General features: G+C 39.4%; 1 protein-coding gene across 1 annotated transcript; it reads left to right on the top strand.

Moving 5' to 3' along the window:
• The first annotated feature begins 336 nt into the window (after positions 1–336).
• Positions 337–23,411, top strand: TPH1 (tryptophan hydroxylase 1). Its single transcript, XM_066253857.1, has 11 exons — positions 337–473; positions 4,143–4,279; positions 6,625–6,808; positions 9,282–9,382; positions 10,544–10,611; positions 11,141–11,337; positions 14,138–14,273; positions 15,066–15,192; positions 16,826–16,921; positions 17,628–17,761; positions 19,564–23,411. The coding sequence occupies exons 2-11, from the start codon at positions 4,163–4,165 to the stop codon at positions 19,736–19,738; spliced, it is 1,335 nt and encodes a 444-aa protein (XP_066109954.1). The 5' UTR covers positions 337–473; positions 4,143–4,162; the 3' UTR covers positions 19,739–23,411.
• The last annotated feature ends 1,574 nt before the right edge of the window (positions 23,412–24,985 follow it).

Raw genomic sequence — 24,985 nt, 5'->3', positions numbered from 1 at the left:
ATCATAGTTGGGATTTCAGGGTCCCATTTTTTTCTTATAATTTGTAGTTATTGGAAAGTCCTTTTCACCCCCTACCACACGCATAAGTCTGTGAATTATTGAGAGGCAAATTGTCTAGTTTTTAATCTTTACTGCCATAACACTGACTATGTACTTTATACATGTGAATGTGAATGACTTGAACTCTCATTTATTTTACCGTTAGTAATAATTTGAATCACAGAAAAATCTACAGTATTATTAAATTTAACTTGTCATTTGGTTTGTTTTTTTTTTTAATTTCTTTATTTTATTTTTTTATTTTATTATTTATTTATTTATTCATTTTAGAGAAGAGAGACAGAGAGAGAGAAAGAAGGGTGGAGGAGCAGGAAGCATCAACTCCCATATGTGCCTTGACCAGGCAAGCCCAGGGTTTTGAACCAGCGACCTCAGCGTTCCAGGTCGACGCTTTATCCACTGCGCCACCACAGGTCAGGCAACTTGTCATTTGGTTTTAAAGCATTGACACAGAGGTTGTTTCGATTGGCATAGTCAACTGACAATGAACCTTGCTATTTTAGAAAGTTAAGTAGCCATGCCCAAGATCATACTGACAAAAATCAGACCAGTGATTAGGTCTGATTCTGACTTCATGTTTTAGGTATTTACTTACACTGTTTTGCAGTGTAAATAGGTGGTTGAGAAGATGCTAAAGTAGATATCCAGTTCATCTTCTGGCAAAACAGCTCTTGGCTAGATGCCATGAATTTTGTCCAACCTTCTGTGTTTCTGAACATGTTTATGGTAGTCCCAGTGAAATCAGATTAATATGTTAACATTCACATGTTCAGGGACACAGTTTTAAATGTATGTTCTCATATTCTCTAGCTGTGGGACTGTGAACAGCTTAATTTCTCTATGCTTCAATTTTCTTATTTATAAAATAGGTTTAATTCTTTATCCCTTCCCCTCAAGATTTTATGAGAGTTAGAGGGGATAATATTTGTGCATGATATTTATTGACATTTGACAAATGTCAGTTCCCTTACCCACCTCTTGGATTGCTGAGAATGGATGGAGCCTGCCCTCATAGAGTGGGAAATTTCTTTCTTTCTTATCTCCATACTCTCTAAACTTATATGAGATGTAGAAGTCCTTCAACTTTGTACATAAATGATAAATATTTGTTAAACTAAGTTCCAAAGGTATCATAAAAACTGAATTCTGGACCAGAAAATTGTATTTCGTTGGCAAATTTAGTAGCTGGCTATTGTTTATGACCATAAGATTGAATGTCAAGCCAGATGGGTCTCTTAGGGCCTCCTTTTGTAAGAGGCCTCAAAATGTTTTACAATAAGGATTTTAAAAAGCTTTGTAGAAGAAAGAGAAAACTTACAAGGGTTCTCTGGTCCGAAGGACAGAAATACATCAAGCCCCTCATTTTGCATCATCCTATAGAGAAGCATGTCAAATCCAAGATTTTAGCTTAAAAAAACAACCTTGTCCTTAAAATTCCCTTTTAGCCTCCAATTAGACAAGCCATGGTCCTTAGATGGGTATTTGGATGGGCATAGAAAATTAAGTTCAAACTGCCTTGCATTAGCTGAGCAGAGCCTTTTTTTTTTTTTTTTTTGTGACATAGAGAGAGGGACAGACAGGTAGGAAGGGAGAGAGATGAGAAGCATCAATTCTTCGTTGTGGCTCCTTAGTCTTGTTAGTTGTTCATTGATTGCTTTCTCATATGTGCCTTGGGGGGGGGCTACAACAAAGTGAGTGACCCTTTGCTCAAGCCAGCAACCTTGGGGTCATGTCTATGATCCCATGCTCAAGCCAGCGACTCCACACTCAAGCTGGTCAGCCTGTGATCAAGCCAGCAACCTTGGGTTTTGAACCTGGGTCCTCCACGTCCCAGTCCGACGCTCTATCCACTGCACCAAAACCTGGTCAGGCTGCACAGAGCCTTTTAAGGAATCTGGCCCCACTGACCTTAGCCTAAATTATTTCTCACCACTCTGTATTGGTTGGTCACATCCTCATCTTTTTCTTTAACCTCCTTATCTACTCTTTCTCCTTTTTTTCTTTAAGATCCATTTCAGCCTGACCAGGCAGTGGCGCAGTGGATAGAGCGTCAGACTGGGATGCGTAGGACCCAGGTTCGAGACCCCAAGGTCCCCAGCTTGAGCGCGGGCTCATCTGGTTTGAGCAAAGCTCACCAGCTTGGACCCAAGGTCTCTGGCTCAAGCAAGGGGTTACTCAGTCTGCTGTAGGCCCGCGGTCAAGGCACATATGAAAAAGCAATCAATGAACAACTAAGGTGTCACAACAAAAAAATGATGATTGGTGCTTTTCATCTCTCTCCATTCCTGTCTGTCCTTATCTATCCTTCTCTCTGACTCTCTGTCTTTATAAAAAAAAAGAAAGATCCATTTCAAACACATCTTCTTCTGGAAACACCTCTGAATATATACCAAAATAACCCATTTACTGCCATAAGTATGCCATCTGTGTGCCTGTGTTCTTATCTTCCTTCACTGTCATTTTTCTCCCTACAAGGCTTTCAGTTCCCTTATGGTGGGGACTGTATCTTTAAGATATTTCTTATTCCTTTATTCATTTAATGGCATGTATCCAGTGCCTCTTATGTTCAGGGACTGTGCTAAGTGCAGGAGATACAATGGTGATCTCTGCCAGCAAGGAGCTCACAGTCTAGTGGGAGGAACACACAAACAAATACTCACTGAAATAGAGCTACCAGTGGCTGTTGTTATAAATGGAAGGTACATGGTGCAGTGATAACCCACACTAAAGGGAGTTGACTTGGGGAAGTCAGGGAAGGCTTCAATGAGTAAGTGAAGTTTGAGCTGGGCGTTGAAACACAGTGTATCTTGCTTCAAGTACACACCATCACCACTACGCCTGCTCTGAGTGTGCCACAGGCTTGGATCAATGAGTGAGAGCCCGTGGAATCAGTTACATCAAGTTCAGTTGTTAAAGGTTAATTCCATGGAAACTACAACATTAAACTGGGTAATTGGGAAAAATTAACAACCAAATGAAAGTAATAAGAATAAATTCTAAATATGCTATTTTCACTTATTAATCCAAATCTTATTTCTCAAGTGTGTTATTTCTCAATTGAAAGTCACCAATCCAAAGTTACTGTGTCCTGTTTCTATCTCCCACAATAGTCTCACCTCTCCCAACACACACATACATACACACACACACTCACACACACTCACACACACACACACACACACACACTCACACACATACACACTCACACACATACACACCCTACAGTGGGATTTACAATTATATAGCTCTTGTCGGCTAATACTAAAAAGGCTTCAGGGCCCATGGCCTAGGGCAGTGATAGGCAAACTCTTTAGTCAACAGAGCCAAATATCAACAGTTCAACGATTGAAATTTCTTTTGAGAGCCAAATTTCTTAAACTTAAACTATATAGGTTACACTCCTTACCGAGGTAGGACCCGCACGTGGTATTTTGTGGAAGAGCCACACTCAAGGGGCCAAAGAACCGCATGTGGCTCGCGAGCCGCAGTTTGCCAACCACGGGAGGGAATTCCACAGGAAGAGTAGAAAGGAAATACTGATATGGAATCAGACTTCTCTCAGCTACCAGTTAGCCTTCTAGTCCATATGTGTCCACAGCTGCCCAGGCTCGTGAATTTACAAAAGAAATAGAAGGCCTTGTTCCTGTTATGAAGGAGCTTGCTGCTTGTTAGAAGACAAGGCATGTATGAATAAAACATCTGGGAAAGCCATTCAAGACCCAGTATAATAAAGTGCTAAAATTGTAGAGGGGAGAGGAGGTAGCTTCCACAGAGGAAGACTGCAAGCAGCCAGTAGGCTTGAGTCATGCCCAACAGAAAGATTGAATTGGGAAAAAAATAAAAAGAAACTACTAACATATATCGTATGCTTATTACATTCGAGGCACTATTATCTGACAATGTTTTGTTTTATTTTGGCCTCGTTATAATCTTGCAAAGCATATAAACGTATCCATGTTTTACAGGTTAGGAAACTAATGCTTCATTAATGTTATCAAATGTCTCAGTTTCAAAAATTATCAAATATTGTCTACAATGCATATTTTTAGACCTTTCCCTGTATTTTCATACTTGATTTTTAGAGAACTACACCAAATTCATAATGATTGAAGACAATAAGGAAAACAAAGACCATTCTTTGGAAAGAGGAAGAGTAACTCTTATTTTTTCCTTAAAGAATGAAATTGGAGGCCTTATGAAAGCACTGAAAATTTTCCAGGTAAGCACTCTTTGTATATCTACACAAAACTCTCTAAAGTGAGTCTCTAAAATTATATTTAAAATATGGAATATTGTAAGTTCTTCAGAGATGGACTACAGAAATTTCTTAAGCATTTAAATCTCTAAATTGTTGCTCAATTCTAATAAATGAGCAAGGGATAAGAACAGTTCACAGAAGAGGAGATATAAAATAGCTATTAAAGAAATGAGGAAGAAAGATTTGCTTAATAGTTTTTGGAGAAGCAAATTTTAATTTAAAAATATTAAAAATTTAATGATATTCTGGGCTTGCCTGGTCAAGGCACATATGGGAGTTGATGCTTCCTGCTCCTCCCCCCTTCTCTCTCTCTCTGTTTCTTTCTCTGTCTCTCCTCTCTAAAAAAATGAATAAATTTAAAAAATAATTTTTAAAAAATTTAATGATATTAATGCTGTATTAATAATGTAGTTAATGATATTTTTGTATAGCAGAATAGCAAATATCTTGACAATTATACTGTTCCCTGTAGTCAAAGCTTCAATGCATTTGACACTTAAGTACTGTACACATTTGGTGTGAGAGTAAATCAGTGTAATATGTAGGGAAACAATCTGGTAATATATATTATGAACCTTAGAATGTTCACATTTTTTTTGAGAGAGAGAGAGGTAGAGAGACAGGAAGGAAGAGAGAAATATGAGAAGCATCAACTTGTAGTTGCATCACCTTAGCTGCTCATTGAATGCCTCTTATTCGTGCCTTGACCTGGGTGGGGGGGCTTAAGCCAGTGACCTTGGGCTTCAAGCCAGTGACCTCGGCATCATGTTGATGATCCTGTGCTCAAGCTGGTGAGCCTGCGTTCAAGCTGATGAGCCCACACTCAAGCTGGCGACCTTGGAGTTTTTAACCTCAGACCTCAGCATCCCAAGTCAGTACTCTGTCCATTGCGCCACCACCTGTCGTGCAAAAATGTTCACATTTTTTTGACCCAGTAATTCCACTTTTATAAATCTGTCTTAAGGAAATAGGGTCAGTGAGGCAGACCATGAGTATTTACTGAGTATTTACTATGTGCCAAGTGCCCTGCTAGATAGTAAGGAGGTGGAGCTGACCAAAGAAGACACAGAGTCTGCCCTCACCATGTGTATAATCTAGGGGGGACCAGAGACACTAAACAAATCATGACAGGAAGCAATTAATTACATGTGTGTAAAGTGACCTGAAAGGGGAGCACCAGGTACTATGAAGGCATTGAACTGGCTTTCTTCTGTTGATTCCATGATAGATTTCATGTTCCAGGATAAACCCTGTCTATTTCAGTTTCCCAACATCCCTAACATTCACTCCTTCTTTTTGGCTCATATTCCCTGATGATTCCCATCTCACGCCTACCTTTGCTCATTCAGTTCTCCTGTTCGGAATCCTCCTTCTTCCCTCTACTTTCCTATTCTACCTATCCTTCAAGACTTTTCCAGCTACTCTCGGCTTGTGGAACCTTCTGCTCTACCCCATGGCATCATAATTTTTCCCTCTGCCAAGCATTTTCTGCACTCAAACACTCACCCCTTGTATTTTCTCTCAGTCTTGGACAATTAGATTATAAATTCCTGTGCGTTTTACCCTTCATGTATGCTTCACTGCCCTTTTTGATTGCACAGATGTTTAGTAAGTTAATTTAGATCGAAGAGGTTGGCATTGGAGATCATCTACTCCAGCCTTCTCATTTTTTAGGTGAAAAACTGTTGGGTAACTGGTTCTTATGTTTCATCATTCTGTCACCAGCTCTGTCCCTCAGCTACTCAAACTGGTAAGAGAAGACCCCTCCCGGACAGGTTTACACATTCAGCTCCCACAGCTCAGGCGGCAGGGAGAAACCCACGAAGCAATCTGGTTTTAGCTGGTTACTAAGTTTGTAGCTTAACAAATTTGAGGTAGTAAGTACTCTGTTCAAGCTGTTCATCTAATTTTACTGCATGCAATTTTGCAATGGAAACTTTTCTGAAGGAGTAACATTAGCATCACGTTTTGAAATCTGATTCTTTTTGGTGAAAAATTTCAAGAGCTTTTTATTTAGGAGACTTGGTATAGTCTATTGAAAGCCAATCAATTCTGGCACTATATGGACTTCCAGTGGGTGTTACTTTATTGGTTTTGGTAGAATGTGATGAATTTTTCAAACTTTCGAAAATTGTCTAATATTCAGGGGAATATTTGGCTATTGGCAGCACTAAAAGCAGCCTTTTCTCTCTTTGGCTATTATGACAAGTGTGAAATTGATTTTCAGTTGTTATGAAGGTAGTTTGCTCAGAGACTGCTACCACTTGAGGCAGCCGTGTGCGAGCGTGACCCTCTGCTTTACACAGGAGAAGCATGTGAACCTCTTACACATTGAGTCCCGAAAATCGAAGAGAAGAAACTCGGAATTTGAGATCTTTGTTGACTGTGATATCAACAGAGAACAATTAAGTGATATTTTTCATCTGTTGAAGTCTAATACTAATGTTCTCTCTGTGAATCCACCTGATAATTTAACCATGAAGGAGGATGGTAAGTTTGAAAACCGAAAATATTGCGTAGAAGATTGTCTTCCATCCTTTTTTAAATTGTGTGATTTTTCTTTCTTTTTTAAAATTTTATTTTTTAATTACAGTTGACATTCAATATTTTGTATTAGTCTCAGGTGTACAGCATAGTGGTGAGACAATCATATACAAAGTGTTTCCTTCAGTATTTCCAAGTACCTTCAGTATTTCCAAGTACCTACCCGGCACCATACATAAATATTACGATATTATGGATTATATTTTTATGCTGTATTTTACTTACATCCCTGTGACTATTATGTAACTACCAATTTAACTACTATTATGTAACGACCAATGTAACTACTTCTTAATCCCTTCACCTTTTTCACTCAGTTCCTGTCTTATCTTATATTTATCTTGAAGGATGAAAGTAAAAATAAAATACTGTTCTTCAAATTGCTTACAGTCTGGTAGTGAAGGGAACACAAAATAGAGTTGCTCAAAATTCTAAATAAAAACTATACAGCAATATTTTATCAAGTGTGAGAGAAGTGAAAAGGAAAACTTGAGTCTGCAAAAGAATTCAGAAGAGTTAGAAATATACTAAGTTATCTCAGTTTCTAAATCATCAAGCATTTTGTGGTTTCACAAACCACCAATTCACAGTCCCCTGGGTGCTTAGTGACTCTCACAGGGCTTAGAATTGAGCAGATATTAAATGAATGCATTGAGAGCATTGACATTTGCTGGCAACTGTGACGTGAAGTACACTATGTACAACTTTCTTCTCTGTCCCTACTTCCACCAAAAGCAAATGAAACAGCAGTAAAACCTTCTAAGGTTTCGGATGCTCAGATAGCAAAGATACAGGCTCAGATCTTCTGTTGTGAAAAAATCCTGCAGTTTTACTTGGGGCAGAAGACAAATGAATAATTGAGCCACGCTTTGTATATGATGCTCAATTTAAAATAATTGCTTCAGATTATATCACAATATCTGGGGTGTAATTAGGGCTGATACTTGTCTGTTATGTATTTGTACGGCTTTATAAATTATTAGAATATTGATATACTTTCATTTTTGGCTGGCAGGGAGCTGCTTGCCTGAGTCCTTTGAGTGCTTCCTACCATGCCCACAGCCTGTGTGCCCAGATCTCCCTCCACCCCCACCCCCGGAGTTCCAAGCCTGCCACAGACAGCTCCAGGGTTAGCACCTATAAGAACAGGAGCCTGGGACTCTGCTTGTGTCTATTTCAAGTGATATGATTGGTGCCCCTGTTGTATTTGTTGTTGAATCTCTTGAATATCGCTTCAGGGTCTGTTAGAAAGAAAGAACATTAGACTGAAGTAAGAAGGATGAATTCTAGTCCTTTCTCTTCTATTGGAGAAGGATGCGTTACCTTGGTAAATTACTTTACCCTTCTGGATTTTGATTACCATCTCTATAAAATTTAGAGTTTTATAGAGGCTTAATGGTTCAATTGATCTTTAGGCAATACCAACTTGTGTCAGATGTTTCTACTAAGAAATGGGAATACAAAAATATATAGTCCTTACCCTAGAGTTGTTCCCATTTTTTTCTGTAAGACAGATATATTACACATATATTATACTAAAACATAGAGAAAGTTTTTAGACAATTAGAAACATAGTGTCAGGGGAACCTGGATGACAAAGAGTTAGCTCCACTGACAGGCACAGGGAAGGCTCCTTTGATGTGGGCCTTGAGGGAGGCCCATATATATTCTCAGGAATATTTATATATTCTCAAGAAAATAGTAGGATGTCTGGAAGAAGACGAGGGAGTGGGATAGGTATTTCAGGCAGAAGAACAGCATTTGCAAAACCCAGCATCTTATGGGAGGTTGAGTCTGGGGGATGATGAGATCGAAGTGGAAAAGGCATAAATGATTTCTAAGATACTTTTCATCAACAAAAATAAACATTCACATTTCTTATTGAAGTTGCACCTTGGTCTATGAAATTGTACATCCCTATTCTGCTCTTTTAGAATGGTTTAATATGTAGCTTTAAATTTTTTAATTTTTTATTTATTTATTTAGAGAGAGAGAGGAAAGGAGAGAGAGAGAGAGAGAGAGAAACATCAACTTGTTCCACTTATTATTCATTCATTGGTGTATGGGCCCCCACAAGGGCTTGACCCCACAAACTTGGCATGGGGATGACATGCTAACCAACTGAGCTGCCTGGCCAGAGCTAAAAAAAACCCATTGTTTTGGAACTTTTAGTTTATTAGCAAAGTTTAGCATTTCTCCAACACTTAGGATTTCAAGGCTTATAAATTGAAGCTAAAAAAATTTGAATAAGATTTATTTATTAGAAATGGAGAAGTTTGCTTATATAAATGTTGCCTCAATATACAAGCTAAAATTAAAAATTTCATCTAAATGCATTCATTATTTTCTTAATTTCTTCTTCCTTATTGCCTTGTTGAAGATCATCTCCTCACCTGTTAGTGGTTTTTGTATTTTTCAGGTATGGAAAATGTTCCTTGGTTTCCAAAGAAGATTTCTGACCTGGACCATTGTGCCAACAGAGTTCTGATGTATGGGTCCGAACTGGATGCAGACCATCCTGTAAATATTTTTAATACATATTTTTATGAAAATAATGTAAAGAAAACTAAAAATTAAGGGTAATGTTTTCATTTTTTGGAGAAAGTGCTTATTCTAGGCTAAATAGGATCTTGTTTTCATTTGGATTTCAGAAAGTTTAGTAGACAGACTTCCATGTTGATAGAATTGAGGCTAACTGCCTGAAGACCATCTAACTTTGTTAGCTCCAAACCAACTGTTCAGTGCCTGACATTCCTATTATTAAGAGCTATTCTAAGAGTTATACTAAGGCAAAGACAGTATCTTCAGTCAGCTTTTATTCCAGTGCACACAGGTTATTGGAAAGGGGTGTAAAGCTAGGGTGGACTAAGACTTATCACCCATGCAGCCTGGTATAATTGGGTTATTACGAAGTTGATGATCTATGAAGTTGTTTCCTTAAGAATTTTTTTGAGATACAGTGCAGGCATGAGTTGGGGCTTTTAGGAAATCCAGAATATTAGGATTGCTGATGGAGCTCTAGGAGGGGAGGAGAGTAGAGAGTGCAGTGTGAAGTTGCATAGACCAGGGCTTCAATCTAGCTTCTATCATGTATCAGCTCTGTGAATGTGAGTGTATACTGCCTTAAACAGCCCCCAGCCGATCCATCCAATTATGTTATAATATTTTATTGAATAACTATTGGAATTTATAAATGTCTATGCCTGCCAGGGAGCTTATAATCCAGTTGAAAAGATAAAGCACACATACAAATAAACACATATGAGATTAAAATGTGGAAAGTGTGCTAAGTGGCATGGACTAATTGCTATAAGATATACACAAGAGATTAAATGCTTCTAGCTAAGGAGATCAGTTGAGTAATTAAGAAAAAAAAATTATCTTTGGAAAAGAACCTGTATTTAACTAGGGTGGCGCTTTTATTATTCAACCTATTTTATTTTTGTAGCCACTATAATATTTTTGTATCTTTTATCTTTGTACTCACTATAGTATAAAGCTGTCATATAGCATTGACTTTAAAATTAAAATGATCATAAATCTCTAAACAATGCTTGCTCAAAATAACAATTATGTCGCTCTTTAGTATAATAGCTCAGGCAATAATAAAAATGTTTCCCAGATATCATTTGTCAAGTACACTTTAGTATGAATATTTAAAACCTTTTCTTTAATTATCAGGGCTTCAAAGACAATGTCTACCGTAAAAGACGAAAGTATTTTGCAGACTTGGCTATGAACTATAAACAGTAAGTGTATTATAAAAATAACTTTTCCGGCCCTGGCCGGTTGGCTCAGCGGTAGAGCGTCGGCCTGGCGTGCAGGAGTCCTGGGTTCGATTCCTGGCCAGGGCACACAGGAGAAGTGCCCATCTGCTTCTCCACCCCTCTCCCTCTCTTTTCTCTCTGTCTTTCTCTTCCCCTCCCGCAGCCAAGGCTCCATTGGAACGGAGTTGGCCCGGGCGCTGGGGATGGCTCTGTGGCCTCTGCCTCAGGCGCTAGGATGGCTCTGGATGCAACAGAGTGATGCCCCAGATGGGCAGAGCATCGCCCCCTGGTGGGCATGCCGGGTGGATCCCGATCGGGTGCATGCGGGAGTCTGTCTGACTGCCTCCTTGTTTCCAGCTTTGGAAAAATGAAAAAAAAAAAATAATAACTTTTCCAACTTTAAAATAATAAAATCAATGAAGAGAGTAAATTATGCTCATTTAGCAAATAGGGAATAAGTGCTACTATTTAGTAAATGCTAATTCAAAGTAACTTCCCTTTTTCTCACTAGGGGAGACCCCATTCCTAAGGTAGAGTTCACTGAAGAGGAGATTAAGACCTGGGGAACCGTGTTCCGAGAGCTCAACAAACTTTATCCAACCCACGCCTGCAGAGAGTATCTCAAAAACTTACCTTTGCTGTCTAAATATTGTGGATATCGGGAAGATAATATCCCACAACTGGAAGATGTTTCAAACTTTTTAAAAGGTAATAGTTAATTAATTTTTTTGAGGGGAATGTTGAACTCTGTGGATTATGACAGATTTTTTTTAAAAGGTTTTATTTATTGATTTTACATAGAGTGGAGAGAGGGCAGGGGAACAAGAAGTATCAACTTATAGTTGCTTCACTTCAGTTGTACATTGGTTGCTTGTTGTATGTGCGTTGACTGGGCAAACTCAGGGTTTCAAACAAGTGATCTCAGCAATTCAGGTTGACGCTCTACCCACTGCACCACCACCGGCCAGGCTTATGATGGGATTTTTAAAAGACTAATAAAGTCCATTGGTACGGTAGATCAGAATTTCCTGTACTCTGTGCTGGAGTATTGGAGCCTGTATTGGGTATCACATTTGAGGAGGAAAAGTCATAACCAGGAACAAGTATAGAAGAAAGTCAGCAGAGTTGCAAGGGGATTGGAAAATGTATCAGATAAATAAAATCTGAAGGACTCTTAAGGTGTTTAACCTGGAGATTTAAGGGACATTACAGCTTTATTTAAATATTTGAAGGTCACCTAACGTAATAGAGGAATGACTACATGGCCCTTAAGTAAAGAACTGTTGAGGAGAAGCTGCAAGCTTTTGGCTTGAAATGGAAATGGAACAGGCTCACAAGATGGTTAGTTCCCCATCCAAGGGGGTGTTGATGCGTTAGCTGCACACCCGCTTGTCAGGGATGTGGGTTGGGAGAATCAAGCTCCTTGGGAACATTGAAGTAGATGATAGGTAGACCCTTTACACATTAAGAGTCTATCATTTTCCCACAGAAGAAGACATGCTAGTAGAGGCAGAAATAAATGAAGGGTAAGGACAATTTCGTTCTTTTTAGAACCTCATATTTGTTTGGCCTCTTTATTTATTTATTTATTTTAGCTAGTATAGGAAATAAAATGATCAGTGATCTCCAGGGTCTCCATTGTGTAAGAAAAAAAATATCCCTTTTGATCTCGGTAGATTAGAAATACAGAGAAAAAAGAGAAATGATGTTTTTGACTCAAAGTGAATTTAGTTTATTTTCATCATGGTCTGTAATTATTATCTTTGAATTTTTACCATCAGTTGTTATAAAAATCTGCATATTTATTCAACACTATAATTCCCACTCCTCATTCTATATACACAAAAGAACTAAACAGGAAAGGACAATATAGTTTTTACAAGGGAAGAACTCGTGTAAGTGGTTCCACAAACACTAGCTAGGGCTAAAAACAGTAGTGATTATGGATGACAGAACCAATGCATATGATCTCATGAGACTGCAAAGACAAACAAGCATGTGCTACAGAAGTTGTCATCAGTGAAATTTTTATGAGATTTGGAAGAAATATTTTGTTATGAATGCAAAACTGAATGCTTTTCACATGGGGTCCGGAGCCTGAGATGGCTGCAGACATATTGCCAAAAGTGTTTCAAGGGACAGTGTCAAAGAGAGAATTCGAAATTACAGTACATTTCAAACAAAACATCAGTCGTAAGAGGCTACCCGCCCTGTCAAAAATGTGGCCACTACATACATATGATTGTTTAATTGAAATTGATTTAAATAAAAACGTTAGTGCCCCAGTCACACTAGCCACACTTCAGGTGCTCAACAGTCACATATGGCCAGCGGCCACACTGCAGGGCAGCCTAGAGACAGGGCATTTCCATCACTGTGGAAAGTTCAGCTGGACCATGCAGTCTGCCTGTCCGAGTGAGAGAATCCAAGTACACAGTAACTGGGTGTAACTGGAATACAAGAGTGTGAGGATTTAAAATGAAGGGCAGAATTGGAGCTGATAGTTCCCTGAGCCACGGCTGCCTCCTGGCCGATACGTTTACGTGGGCATGCAGTCTTGGCCGTTGGGGACATGGAAGACTGCCATCTTATATTGATAAAATAAAGAATCTACTTTAGGCCCTGGCCGGTTGGCTCAGCGGTAGAGCGTCGGCCTGGCGTGCGGGGGACCCGGGTTCGATTCCTGGCCAGGGCACATAGGAGAAGCGCCCATTTGCTTCTCCACCCCCCACCCCCTCCTTCCTCTCTGTCTCTCTCTTCCCCTCCCGCAGCCAAGGCTCCAAGGCTCCATTGGAGCAAAGATGGCCCGGGCGCTGGGGATGGCTCCTTGGCCTCTGCCCCAGGCGCTAGAGTGGCTCTGGTCATGGCAGAGCGACGCCCCGGAGGGGCAGAGCATTGCCCCCTGGTGGGCAGAGGGTCGCCCCTGGTGGGTGTGCCGGGTGGATTCCGGTCGGGCGCATGCGGGAGTCTGTCTGACTGTCTCTCCTCGTTTCCAGCTTCAGAAAAATACAAAAAAAAAAAAAAAAAAAAAAAAGAATCTACTTTATAGGAGGTAGTACTGGCTAAAAAAAATAATGGCATAGATTTGAAAATAAATTCTGATCTAAATGAATAGATTCTGTTTAGGGGATATTCTAAACCCTTTAGGGAGACACCATGGTTTAGAATAAGGAGACCTGGTTCTCGTCTTATTTGTTTCATTCACTGTGTGACCTTGGGCACATTATTGAGTCCCTGAGCCTCAGTTTTATAGTTGTTGTGAGAAGAATAAGTTTGAACTTATACTGTGAATGTGAAAGGAGACGTGATATGTAAAATTTGTAATTCATTGCCCGGCCATGGAAAGTGCCTAGTAATTATTACTTACTCATAGTACACACAGGATGCATTTTAGTTTTCATGTCCTCTCTCAAAGTGTAGCTTGGTGCCGCTAGGAGGAGTTAAGATGCTGCAGCACGCAGTCTGTTTCGGGGAAGAGTTTCTCTGAGTTTTCTCCCTTGCTTTGCAGAGTGCACAGGCTTTTCCATCCGTCCTGTGGCTGGTTACTTATCACCAAGGGATTTCTTATCAGGCTTAGCCTTTCGTGTATTTCACTGCACACAGTATGTGAGACACAGTTCAGATCCCCTCTACACCCCAGAGCCGTAAGTACGTCTTCATAATTCATTCATCAAACAGCTTTTTGTAATAGTGGTTCCCACCTCATGGGATTCTTGTGAAGGTTAAATACATTAGCACATGGATAACTTCAGAACGGTACCTGGCACCTAATACATGCTTCATGCTCTTAAGTATGTTAGCCGCTATTCTTATTCTTATTATCATAATCATTTGTCAATCTGTTAGGTGACCGGTGCTGTTCTAACTATAGAAGGTATATGAATGTATAAACACTGAAAAATTCAACAGAAATTTCTGCCTCCACAGAGCTTCTATTCCAGTGGGGTGTGTGTGTGTGTGCAGATAATAAACAGGTAAATATATACAAGGTGTGGCAAAAGTAGGTTTACAATTGTTTATATGGAAAATAATATAATAAAGAATAATACAAGAATAAACTCTTGTGTACTCACAACTGTAAACCTACTTTTGCCTCACTGTGTGTGTGGGGGGGTGCACTCACGTGCATGTTTGAGGTATTGCTGTTTTGAAAAGGGTGGTCAGGGAAGGCCTTGCAGGGAAGGTGATATTTGAGCAGTAACCCGATTTGGGGTGGGGGAGCATGTCTCTATGCACTTGTATGTGTGTGGAGTGGCCAAGGTTTTGAACCAAAACTGCTTTCTTTATTTGGTTAGTGTCCTTTGTAATCCTTTTCCAAAGTAATACCACTTGATTAACTTCAGTAAAAGTAAGATCTGACTTTCATTTGATTGAACGATTGCTGAATACATTTATGTTAAGCATCACAGTGTGACAGACTTGTACCTCCTTTTCAGAGACACCTGCCATGAACTCTTAGGTCACGTGCCCCTTTTGGCGGAACCTAGTTTTGCACAATTCTCCCAAGAGATTGGCCTGGCCTCCCTTGGCGCTTCAGAGGAGGCTGTTCAAAAACTGGCAACGGTACACAGCTGGAGATAGCCGTAGAGTCTGTCTTCCCTAACTGGGGCGGGGTGTGGGTGTTTGCATAGTTTAAAAGCGCATATTCAAGATGACCATTAGAAAATGTGTCTTGGCTCATATTTAGTTTAAATAATTTAGATAGTATTAAAGGAGAATGTAAAATTTTAAGGTTTATCAAAAAGAGACTGGAGCTTAAAAGGGCAGAGAAACACTAGATAGATAATGTTAATAGTTTATAATCTTTTTCCAGTAAAAATGATAGGTTCCCCCAAAATAATGCTAAAAATACTTTTGGGCACTAGATACAAGACATCGTGCTGCAAACACAAAGATGAGGAAGGCCTGGTTCCTGCCTTCCAGGAACTTATACACGACTCCAGGAGACGGTTATCTTAGGACAAGGTGAAGGCAATAGAATGGTCAGGCAGAGTTCTGTGGAAGAGAAAAGAACTGCTTTGGGAAGGTTGCACGGAAGAGGAGCATCTGAACTAGCCCAGGGAGGATGAGTAATGTTTTCATGTGCCAAGAAAGGAAGGAAGAGCATCTTGGGATGAGGGCATACAGGGAAAGACAAGGAGGTTCCTGGTGTGTCTGGGGAAATGACAGGAATCTGGAGCAGAGTGTGTGAGGGTGGGGAAGCGGTGTGAAATAGGCTCGATGGTTAGAACAGCGCTTCTCAAACTGTGGTTCGGGGTCCCTGAAACTCTTTCACTACCACGCATAGTGAATGCTCCATTCACAGTGCAAAGTGGATTTTAATGTAACACAGAGTTCACTGATATGGTTTCTGATTCCACAATGCAGCTGAACTTGAAGAAACAGCCACCTTCTGAGTTTTGATGTAGTGCCAAAGAAAAATATCCACCATGATCTGAAAAGGCTATTAAAATATTCAACCATCTTTCAACTGCTTATCTGTGTGAGGCTGAATTTTCTTCACATACTTTAGCCATATATATTAGCCATTATTATTATTATTAATAATTGATAACCTGTTAAGTGACAGGTACGGTTCTAAGCATAACACTGAAAAAAGCAGATAAAAATTCCTGTCTTCATAGAGTTTATATTCCAATGTGGGATATAGATAATAAGCAAATGAATATCTATATTCCTATATTTTAACCAAAACAACATATTGCAACAGGTTAAATACAGAGGCAGCTGTAAGAATCCATCTGTTTTCCAGCCAGATATTAAATACTATCTAACCAAACTTTTAAAAGATTTGCAACAATGTAAAACAATGCTATTTTTTTTATCTTTTTTGTTTTATACCGTAGAGGCACTTTTCATTAAAATGTTTTTTTTTATGTTACTATTAAATGGTTTCTTATATTTTAAAATTAGTAAACATTTCAACACTTTCTCAGTTTTAATTTTTAATATAGTAAGTATAGCTAGCTATAACCCACATACACAAAAAGTCTTTGGGGTCCTCAGTAATTTTGAAGAGTGTATAAGGGTCCTGTGAACAAAAGTTTGAGAAGTGTTGGTTTAGACTGAGGCCAGTTTGGGATAGTCTAAGGGATAGGGACTCTATTCCAGGATACTTTGGGTCACGATGAAGAGTTGTGATGTGTTTAAATCGAGCCATTCAGGGTGTGAAGGTGATACTGATGTCCTTTTGCAGTGCTACTTTTTCACTGTGGAGTTCGGCCTCTGTAAACAAGATGGGCAACTCAGAGTCTTTGGTGCCGGCTTACTGTCTTCTATCAGTGAACTCAAAGTAAGAGTTGTGAACCTTTGTGACATTTGTCACCTAATGTCACTTATATGACCTAAAATAGTTTGTGGATTTGAACTAGTGCTTACTATGGAAAATACTTAGGGGGACAGTAAATATTATATAAGAGACATTGTTTTCTGTTTCCCACATATATATGTAGAAATATGTGGTATGTATCTTTTTTTTAAAAAGTATTTTAAAGCTTTTGCTTAAAAATGTCTTGCTGTTTCCTCACCATTTTTGGTGTGTTAGCAATAACTTCTGTAAGTTTTAGGGATTTTTTTGAGATTTATTATTTAGCCAATAAAAGAATAAACGTAGGCTTGTTGAGTAATGGATATGTATGGCACAAATTCAAGGCAATGTCTTGCCTATCAAGAAGCCTGATGGGTACCGGTCATACATGGGGATAAATAGTGCAGGTAGACATTATGTGCCATATACAGAAATAAATGAATGTCCTTGGGTGCCTCTTACATGCAGAATAGTGTTAGAATGGCGGAGATGGTCTTGAGGCAAAGCCATTTGTTTTACTGAGTAATATTGCAGGTTAAATCGAGCTGTGGGAATTTAGTGTGGAATTATAGGTTGGGGCCATGGCATTAGTCATACATTCAGAGGTGTGCTGATTCTGACAGTTGCATGTAGAATGTGATATATGAAAAAAAGATAATATTCTTTGGCTCATGAACTTTTCATCTTCTAGCATGTACTTTCTGGACATGCCAAAGTAAAGCCCTTTGACCCCAAGATTACCTGCAAAGAGGAATGTCTCATCACAACTTTTCAGGATGTCTACTTTGTATCTGAAAGCTTTGAAGATGCAAAGGAGAAGATGAGGTAAAGTATCTCTTCCCTATGCCTTAATTTTCCTTTGCAAAACATAGGTCCAGTAATGGCAACAACTCCCAGAAGTAAGCAACTGGATAATTAGAAACTTACTAGGTGCCTTCAGCCTGTAACAAATTTCCCCTTCACAACAAATATTTAGAGTGTGTTGTTTAAAATGATAGTTGTAAATTATGAGTCAGATACATGAAGAAATTGTTTTCTTCCCATTTCTTCCAATCATAGAGTTTATAACCTAATAGGGAAAAAACTGTATACAAAATACTATACAACAACATAGAAAGCCTTAGAGGGGATACATATGAAACACTGTTCTTGGTTTTATTCAGGAGCCATTCATTCCAGCTGGTGGAGCAGGGAAAGCTAATGGCATTTGAGAAAGGACTTGAAGGATAGATAGGATTTAGATATGTTAAATTATAGGCTAAGGTACAGCATAAGAAAAGGTCAGGTGGTGGGAAAATATAAGAAATGTGGGATGACATCAAAGCTATGCTTTAACTATTTATTTATTTATTTTAGAGAGAGATAGGAAGGGGTGTGGGGGTGGGGATGAGAAGTATCAACTCGTAGTTGCCTCACTTTAGTTTCTATTGATTGCTTCTCATATGTGCCTTAACCAGGGGGCTCAAGCAGAGCTAGTGACCCTTTGCTCAAGCCACCAACCTTGGACTTCAAGCTAGCAACCCTGCACTCAAGCTGGCAAGCCCGTGCTCAAGCTGATCAGCCTGTGCTCTAGCTGGCGACCTTAGGGTTTTCAACCGGGCCCTCAGTGTCCCGGCCAACTATCACTCCACTGTGCCACCACTGGTTAGGCTATGCTTTAACTATTAATTAGTTAAGTGTGTTGTTAAGAAAGAAGGCGAATGCAGGCAGAGAAACTACTTAGATTCTTGCAGTACTTCAAGTGCAAACAAAAGCCTGAACTAAGAGGTTGTAGGAAGGAAAGGACTATAGAGGCAGAATCAACAAACAATATTTAGTGGAAGAGTTCATGAGATCATATTGGGACAATGGAGATAGATAGGGATTGAAGACATGCTCCTTGCCTTCCAGGGTTTTCTTTTAGTTGGGGATTTAAGTCATGAACAGAACCAAATAGCAGTATCAGAAGGGCTTCCTCTAACACATAAGGCACATTTGTGCAACTAGCAGAGGGGTCTCCGTCAGGTAGTCCTGGTGGATTACAAGCTGGACTTCATCCCCTGCTTGTGTATAATTGTCCTCAGCTGTATGATTAACCACAGGGGTCCTGAACACGATTGTTCTTGGGAGTGCCAAAGGGGGGTTCAGATGTTGGCTTGATAAAAAAGGCAGAACTTTCATGCCTGAAGAATTTGGCCTTTTTAGAGAAGGCTAGAGGAAAACATTCTAAGTAGAAAGAATGTGTGTGTGCAGGAAGCAGGACTGTTCTTGGCCAGTTTTGGGGTGTGCGTGCATGTGTGTGATTGTGTGTATGTGTGGTGTAAATCACAATGCAGGGGTCTGTTACTATGCGGCCAGTGTTGTCATTGTCTACCAATAAAGCTACTATGGTAAAAAATTGTTAATAAAGCCATCCAGGCTTTCCCTGGTAACGCAGGGGCAGAGGTGTCTGTGATGACTTTAGGTTTGCTATCTGCCTGGCACGCCAGGGTGCCTCTGCACATGCGGTGTAGGGAGGTAGGTCAGGTTGGTTGCATGATCACCTAGATTTGTCTTTTGCCTAGTGATGGTAATAGATATGCTGTTACTTCGTTTTCACCATTTCCCCCCTAGATAATTGATCACCTTGTATCTGTTTTCTTAAACAGAGAATTTACCAAAACAATTAAGCGCCCATTTGGAGTGAAGTATAATCCGTATACACGGAGCATTCAGATCTTGAAAGATACCAAGAGCATAACCAGCGCCATGAATGAGCTGCGGCATGATCTTGATGTTGTCAGTGATGCCCTTGCCAAGGTCAGCTGGAAGCTGAGCGTCTGAGAGCTGCCAGTTCTAATCCTGAGAGCATCCAACCATCAATTCAGAGGCCTGTGGGCCAACTCTTGCTTTTCTTGTTGAAGACTTGGTCCTGGAGGAACAACTACCAAACAATATTTTCTACTCCTGTTCTTAATGGCTCATTAGTCTTTAAAAATTTATACCTGGATACTCTAGCCACCACCCATTTTTTTTTGTAACAGTTTTAGTGAAATATGATTCACGTACCATACAAAATTCACTGACTACCTGTTTTGTTTGCTTTTAATAGAGATGTTGTTTAATCCAATGGATTTATCTAGTCCCAGCCTGATTCTGTTTCTCTCAGTCCTTCTTAAGTAAAATGACCTTTATGATTACTTAAAATATCTTCGTAGGTATTAGGGAGCTGGTCTATATTGTTACCTAAATCCTTTTATCTCTACAGTATCTTACTGATCACTGAATTTGTGCCCAGGTTGGTCCCGTTCACACACCTCAATTTATTAGGAGACCAGTGCTAGCATGACCAAAAGTACCAAGGTCTTTGCACATGAAGCAGAGCTGGTACAGAGCGAGCAATCTAGCTTCACGTGTAGTGTCTTGGGGGAAACAGGACTGGCTATGTCTGGAAAGGTTGATCAGGGTATAACCTTAAGACCAGCCTAAGAATTTGAGACTTTACTTTGTAGGCACTGGGGAGCCCCTTCCCAAGTGACAATGCTCCTTAAAACTTTCCTTTTCTGTGGCATTGTAGAACGCTGGTTTCATTTTAGATTATCTGTCCCCCTTATGGGGCCAAGGGAACTTGGCGGGGGTACCACTTTCAAGAGCCCGTGCTGAGACATGTAGCCCCAAGTATTGTGATGGTTTGTCTTTAGGTTAACAGGGGACAGTATTATCAAGGGGGGAGTTCCAACAGAGACAGATGAAAGAAGCATGAAGTTAAAGTTGGACAAGCAATGCTGAGCACTTTATTTCTAAAGTATAAGGTGAGAGCCTGACCAGGCGGTGGCGCAGTGGATAGAGCATTGAACTGGGATGTGGAGGACCCAGGTTCGAGACCCCGAGGTCGCCTGCTTGAGCACAGGCTCATCTGGTTTGAGCAAAAAGCTCACCAGCTTGGATCCAAGGTCACTGGCTCGAGCAAGGGGTTACTCGGTCTGCTGAAGGCCTGCGGTCAAGGCACATATGAGAAAGCAATCAATGAACAACTAAGGTGTCGCAACGAAAAACTGATGATTGATGCTTCTCATCTCTCCGTTCCTGTCTGTCTGTCCCTGTCTATCCCTCTCTCTGACTCTCTGTCTCTGTAAAAAAAAAAAAAAAAAAAAAAAAGAACCAAAGTATAAGGTGAGACCATAAATAGGAAAGCAAGTCATGAGGGTAGAGGGTGAGGAAACATGGAGAAAATGGAATGTAGGAAAGGTCAGGAAGAGTATTTTGGAAACAACACTGTAATAATGCATGGGCTGTTTTTTATGTGGTGTCAGCTCTGTAGTGCAGGAGTATAAATAGATGCTATAAATAGATGAAGCTGGACTCCCAGATACATGCTGTATCTTTTAATTTGTTTCTTTCCTCTTCCCCCACCCCCCGAATGAAGGCTGTCCTCGACTGTCTGTCTCTGGCCCTTCTCTCTGCTATCTCTTCATGGAAATGTCATCCACATCCATGACTTCAGTTCTTATTTTGTATGATTTTCATATTTGTTTTCTAACACTGACATCTTTCTTGAGTTTTTGCCTCTTAAGTCTAGCTGTCTGCTGGATATTTCCATTTAGATGTCCCATAAACTAGGCCAATGTTGTACAACTTTTTGTGGCATCATTCACAGAATGGAATGGGGTTGTGCAACGTGGCAACCCTGTCATGTCTCTCAAACTCAACAGGACCAAGAAGAAACTCAGACTCACAGAATATTACACCCCTCAGCTTCTTCTCCCAGTGATCTCATTTCTATTGATGGTATATTGGCTGGTCCGATGATAGTGGGTTATCAGAACTTATTAATTTAGTGTCTCTATTGATGGTATATTAAGGGTCATATTTTCAGCCAATTTTCCATTCTTAAGAAACCATGTCTTTATTTTTTCACATTAATAGTCAAATTATATATCATTTGACATATTTTCTATTCAACAGACCACATCATTTTTAAAAAAACTTCTTCCATTGATTTGAGAGAGAGAAAGGAAAGGAGAGAGAAAGAATAAAGCATCAATTTGTTCTACTTAATTGTTCCATTCAGTTGTGCACTCATTGGTTGCTTCTCCTATGTGCCCTGACCGGGGATTGAACCTATGACCTCAGTGCTCTGGGATGATGCTCTAGCCACTGAGCAACTGGGCCAGGATGCTCTTGATCTTTTCGTCCTTTTTAGAGCTCAAAGGAAATTATAAGTATCTTCTTAAAAATTCCTTTAATTTTATGTTATACTAAGAAATAGAATTGGGAAAAGTAATTCATGCTATTTTATATTTTTACATTACTTATAAATTTTAATAGCCAATTAAATGTTAAAGGTAATTTTGATAGTAAAAATAGATCTAAATCAGCTGATTCAAAATTATTTAAAATATTAATTAGCTTATAGTTAGTGTATTTGGTTGCAAGGAAATCTGTTTTAGGCAAACTATGATGGATGGTAAATAGCAAATTATGCATACTGCATCTAGTAATTTTCATACAACTCTGATCATGGTGAAGAATCACTGAATTTTATAATGATGGTATTTAATTTTTGTAGGTACTCTCTTTCCAGAAGGTGGAGCTTGATCCCTCTTTCCCTCCTGATTGTGGGCTGAATTTAGCCATTTGTTTCTAAAGAATAAAATATGAGAAAAGGAGGAAAGTTACTTTATAGTGAAGAAAGCTAGCAAACACTACCTAAACTAAGTGATAGAGGTTAACATAACCAGTAATAAGTCTATTGCTAGCGATACCCTTGATGTAATGTGATGAGAATGCTACTTCACTCCTGGGGCCACCTCCCCAAAACCTATAACCCCAGTCTAACCAGAGAAGATATCAAAATGAGCCACATGGTACAAAATTCCTGACTAGTCCCCCCAAAACCTTCTGGAAAGGGAGTATCTACAAAAGTTATTTGGAATCCTAATAGAAGGAAGATTTATTTTTTCTCCCGTGTTCATTTTTTTAATCTATTTCTGTCAATGTGGATTTCTAGACATTTATAGATGATGAAGTTAATACAGGAACTTTTTTTATTAAATTTTATTTATTTATTTTTAATGGGGTGACATCAGTAAATCAGGATACATATATTCAAAGATAACATGTCCAGTTTATCTTGTCGTTCAATTATGTTGCATACCCATCACCCAAAGTCAGATTGTCCTCTGTCACCTTCTATCTAGTTCTCTTTGTGCCCCTCCCCCTCCTCCCTTCCCTCTCCCTCTCCCCCCTCCCCCCGTAACCACCACGCTCTTATCAATATCTCTTGGTCTCACTTTTATGTCCCATCTACGTATGGAATAATGCAATTCCTGTTTTTTTCTGATTTACTTATTTCACTCCGTATAATGTTATCAAGATCCCACCATTTTGCTGTAAATGATCCGATGTCATCATTTCTTATGGCTGAGTAGTATTCCATAGTGTATATGTGCCACATCGTCTTTATCCAGTTATACTTTTTTCCATAATGGTTGTACTACTTTACATTCCCACCAACAGTGTATGAGGGTTCCTTTTCCTCCACAGCCTCTCCAACATTTGCTATTACCTGTCTTGTTAATAATAGCTAATCTAACAGGTGTGAGGTGGTATCTCATTGCAGTTTTGATTTGCATTTCTCTAATAACTAAAGAAGATGAGCATCTTTTCATATATCTGTTGGCCATTTGTATTTCTTCCTGGGAGAAGTGTCTGTTCATATCCTCTTCCCATTTTTTTATTGGATTGTTTGTTTGTTTGTTGTTGAGTTTTATGAATTCTTTGTATATTTTGAATATTAGGTCCTTATCTGAGCAGGTGTTTAAAAATATCATTTCCCATTTAGTTGGCTGTCTGTTTATCTTGTTATCAGTTTCTCTTGCTGAGCAAAAACTTCTTAGCCTGATGTAGTCCCATTCATTAATTTTTGCCTTCACTTCTCTTGCCTTTGGAGTCAAATTCATAAAATGCTCTTTAAAGCCCAGGTCCATGAGTTTAGTACCTATGTCTTCTTCTATGTACTTTATTATTTCATGTCTTATGTTTAGATCTTTGATCCATTTTGAGTTAATTTTAGTACAGGAGGACAAACTGTAGTCCAGTTTCATTCTTTGCATGTGGCTTTCCAGTTTTCCCAGCACCATTTGTTGAAGAGGCTTTCTTTTCTCCATTGTGTGTTGTTGGCCCCTTTATCAAAAATTATTTGACTATATATATGTGGTTTTATTTCTGGGCTTTCTATTCTGTTCCATTGGTCTGAGTGTCTATTTTTCTGCCAATACCATGCTGTTTTGATTGTCGTGGCCCTATAATATAGTTTGAAGTCAGGTATTGTAATGCCCCCAGCTTCATTCTTTTTCTTTAGGATTGCTTTGGCTATTCAGGGTTTTTTATACCTACAGGAACTTTTTTAATGCACAAAATTGGGCTCCAAGAATGGAGTTTCTGATGTGGTTTGTCTGAAATGGGGCTGAAATGTGTGCTCTTTTTAAATTTCTCTAAACTTTACCCTGCTGCCCAAGTTGAAAACCACTACTTTTTTAATTTCAATTTCATAGGACACATTTGATCATACTCAGTTCATGGCATATTGTTCTTATCAGTCCATTGCTGAGACCAGCTCGGCAACGGGTGTGCACGAGAGGAAGGCGCTGCAGGACTTAAGGAAAAACACACAAAACACAACATAAAGAAAAGATGGGGCCTGAACTGTGGTGGCGCAGTGGGATAAAGTATCGACCTGGAACACTGAGGTTGCTGGTTCGAAACCTTGGGCTTGCCTGGTCAAGGCACATATGGGAGTTGATGCTTCCTGCTACTCTTCCTTCTCTCTCTCTCTCTTTCTCTCTAAAAAAAAAAAAAAAAAAAAAGATGGGTACAGGGGACTCCCAGCCTCTAGGACTGAGAGCCCAGATCTGTGTAGCCTCATTGTATTTATTTGTTTCTTTAATCAGCAAGCAAATTAGCAGAGCATAGGCTCAGGTGCTGAGAAGGATGAATAATTAAAACCTTTCAGGTATGCAGGAAATGGCTAGAGGGTTCAGACGCTTCCATTAAACAATCTCAGTGCTTGCCAGGGCGGCGTTTTGCCCC

This window comes from Saccopteryx bilineata, chromosome 1 (genome assembly GCF_036850765.1).
Source record: "Saccopteryx bilineata isolate mSacBil1 chromosome 1, mSacBil1_pri_phased_curated, whole genome shotgun sequence".
In the NCBI taxonomy this organism is placed as follows: domain Eukaryota; kingdom Metazoa; phylum Chordata; class Mammalia; order Chiroptera; family Emballonuridae; genus Saccopteryx; species Saccopteryx bilineata.
The sequence above is the reverse complement of the archived record's forward strand: the minus strand, read 5'-3'. Positions and strand labels throughout refer to the sequence as shown.

Excerpts from the sequence above, each read along its gene's own strand:
- TPH1 (XM_066253857.1), top strand. The coding sequence starts at position 4,163 with ATGATTGAAGACAATAAGGAAAACAAAGACCATTCTTTGGAAAGAGGA. Across the intron at positions 4,280-6,624 it reads AAGCACTGAAAATTTTCCAG|GAGAAGCATGTGAACCTCTT; the intron begins GTAAGCACTCTT and ends TGCTTTACACAG. Across the intron at positions 6,809-9,281 it reads TTTAACCATGAAGGAGGATG|GTATGGAAAATGTTCCTTGG; the intron begins GTAAGTTTGAAA and ends TGTATTTTTCAG.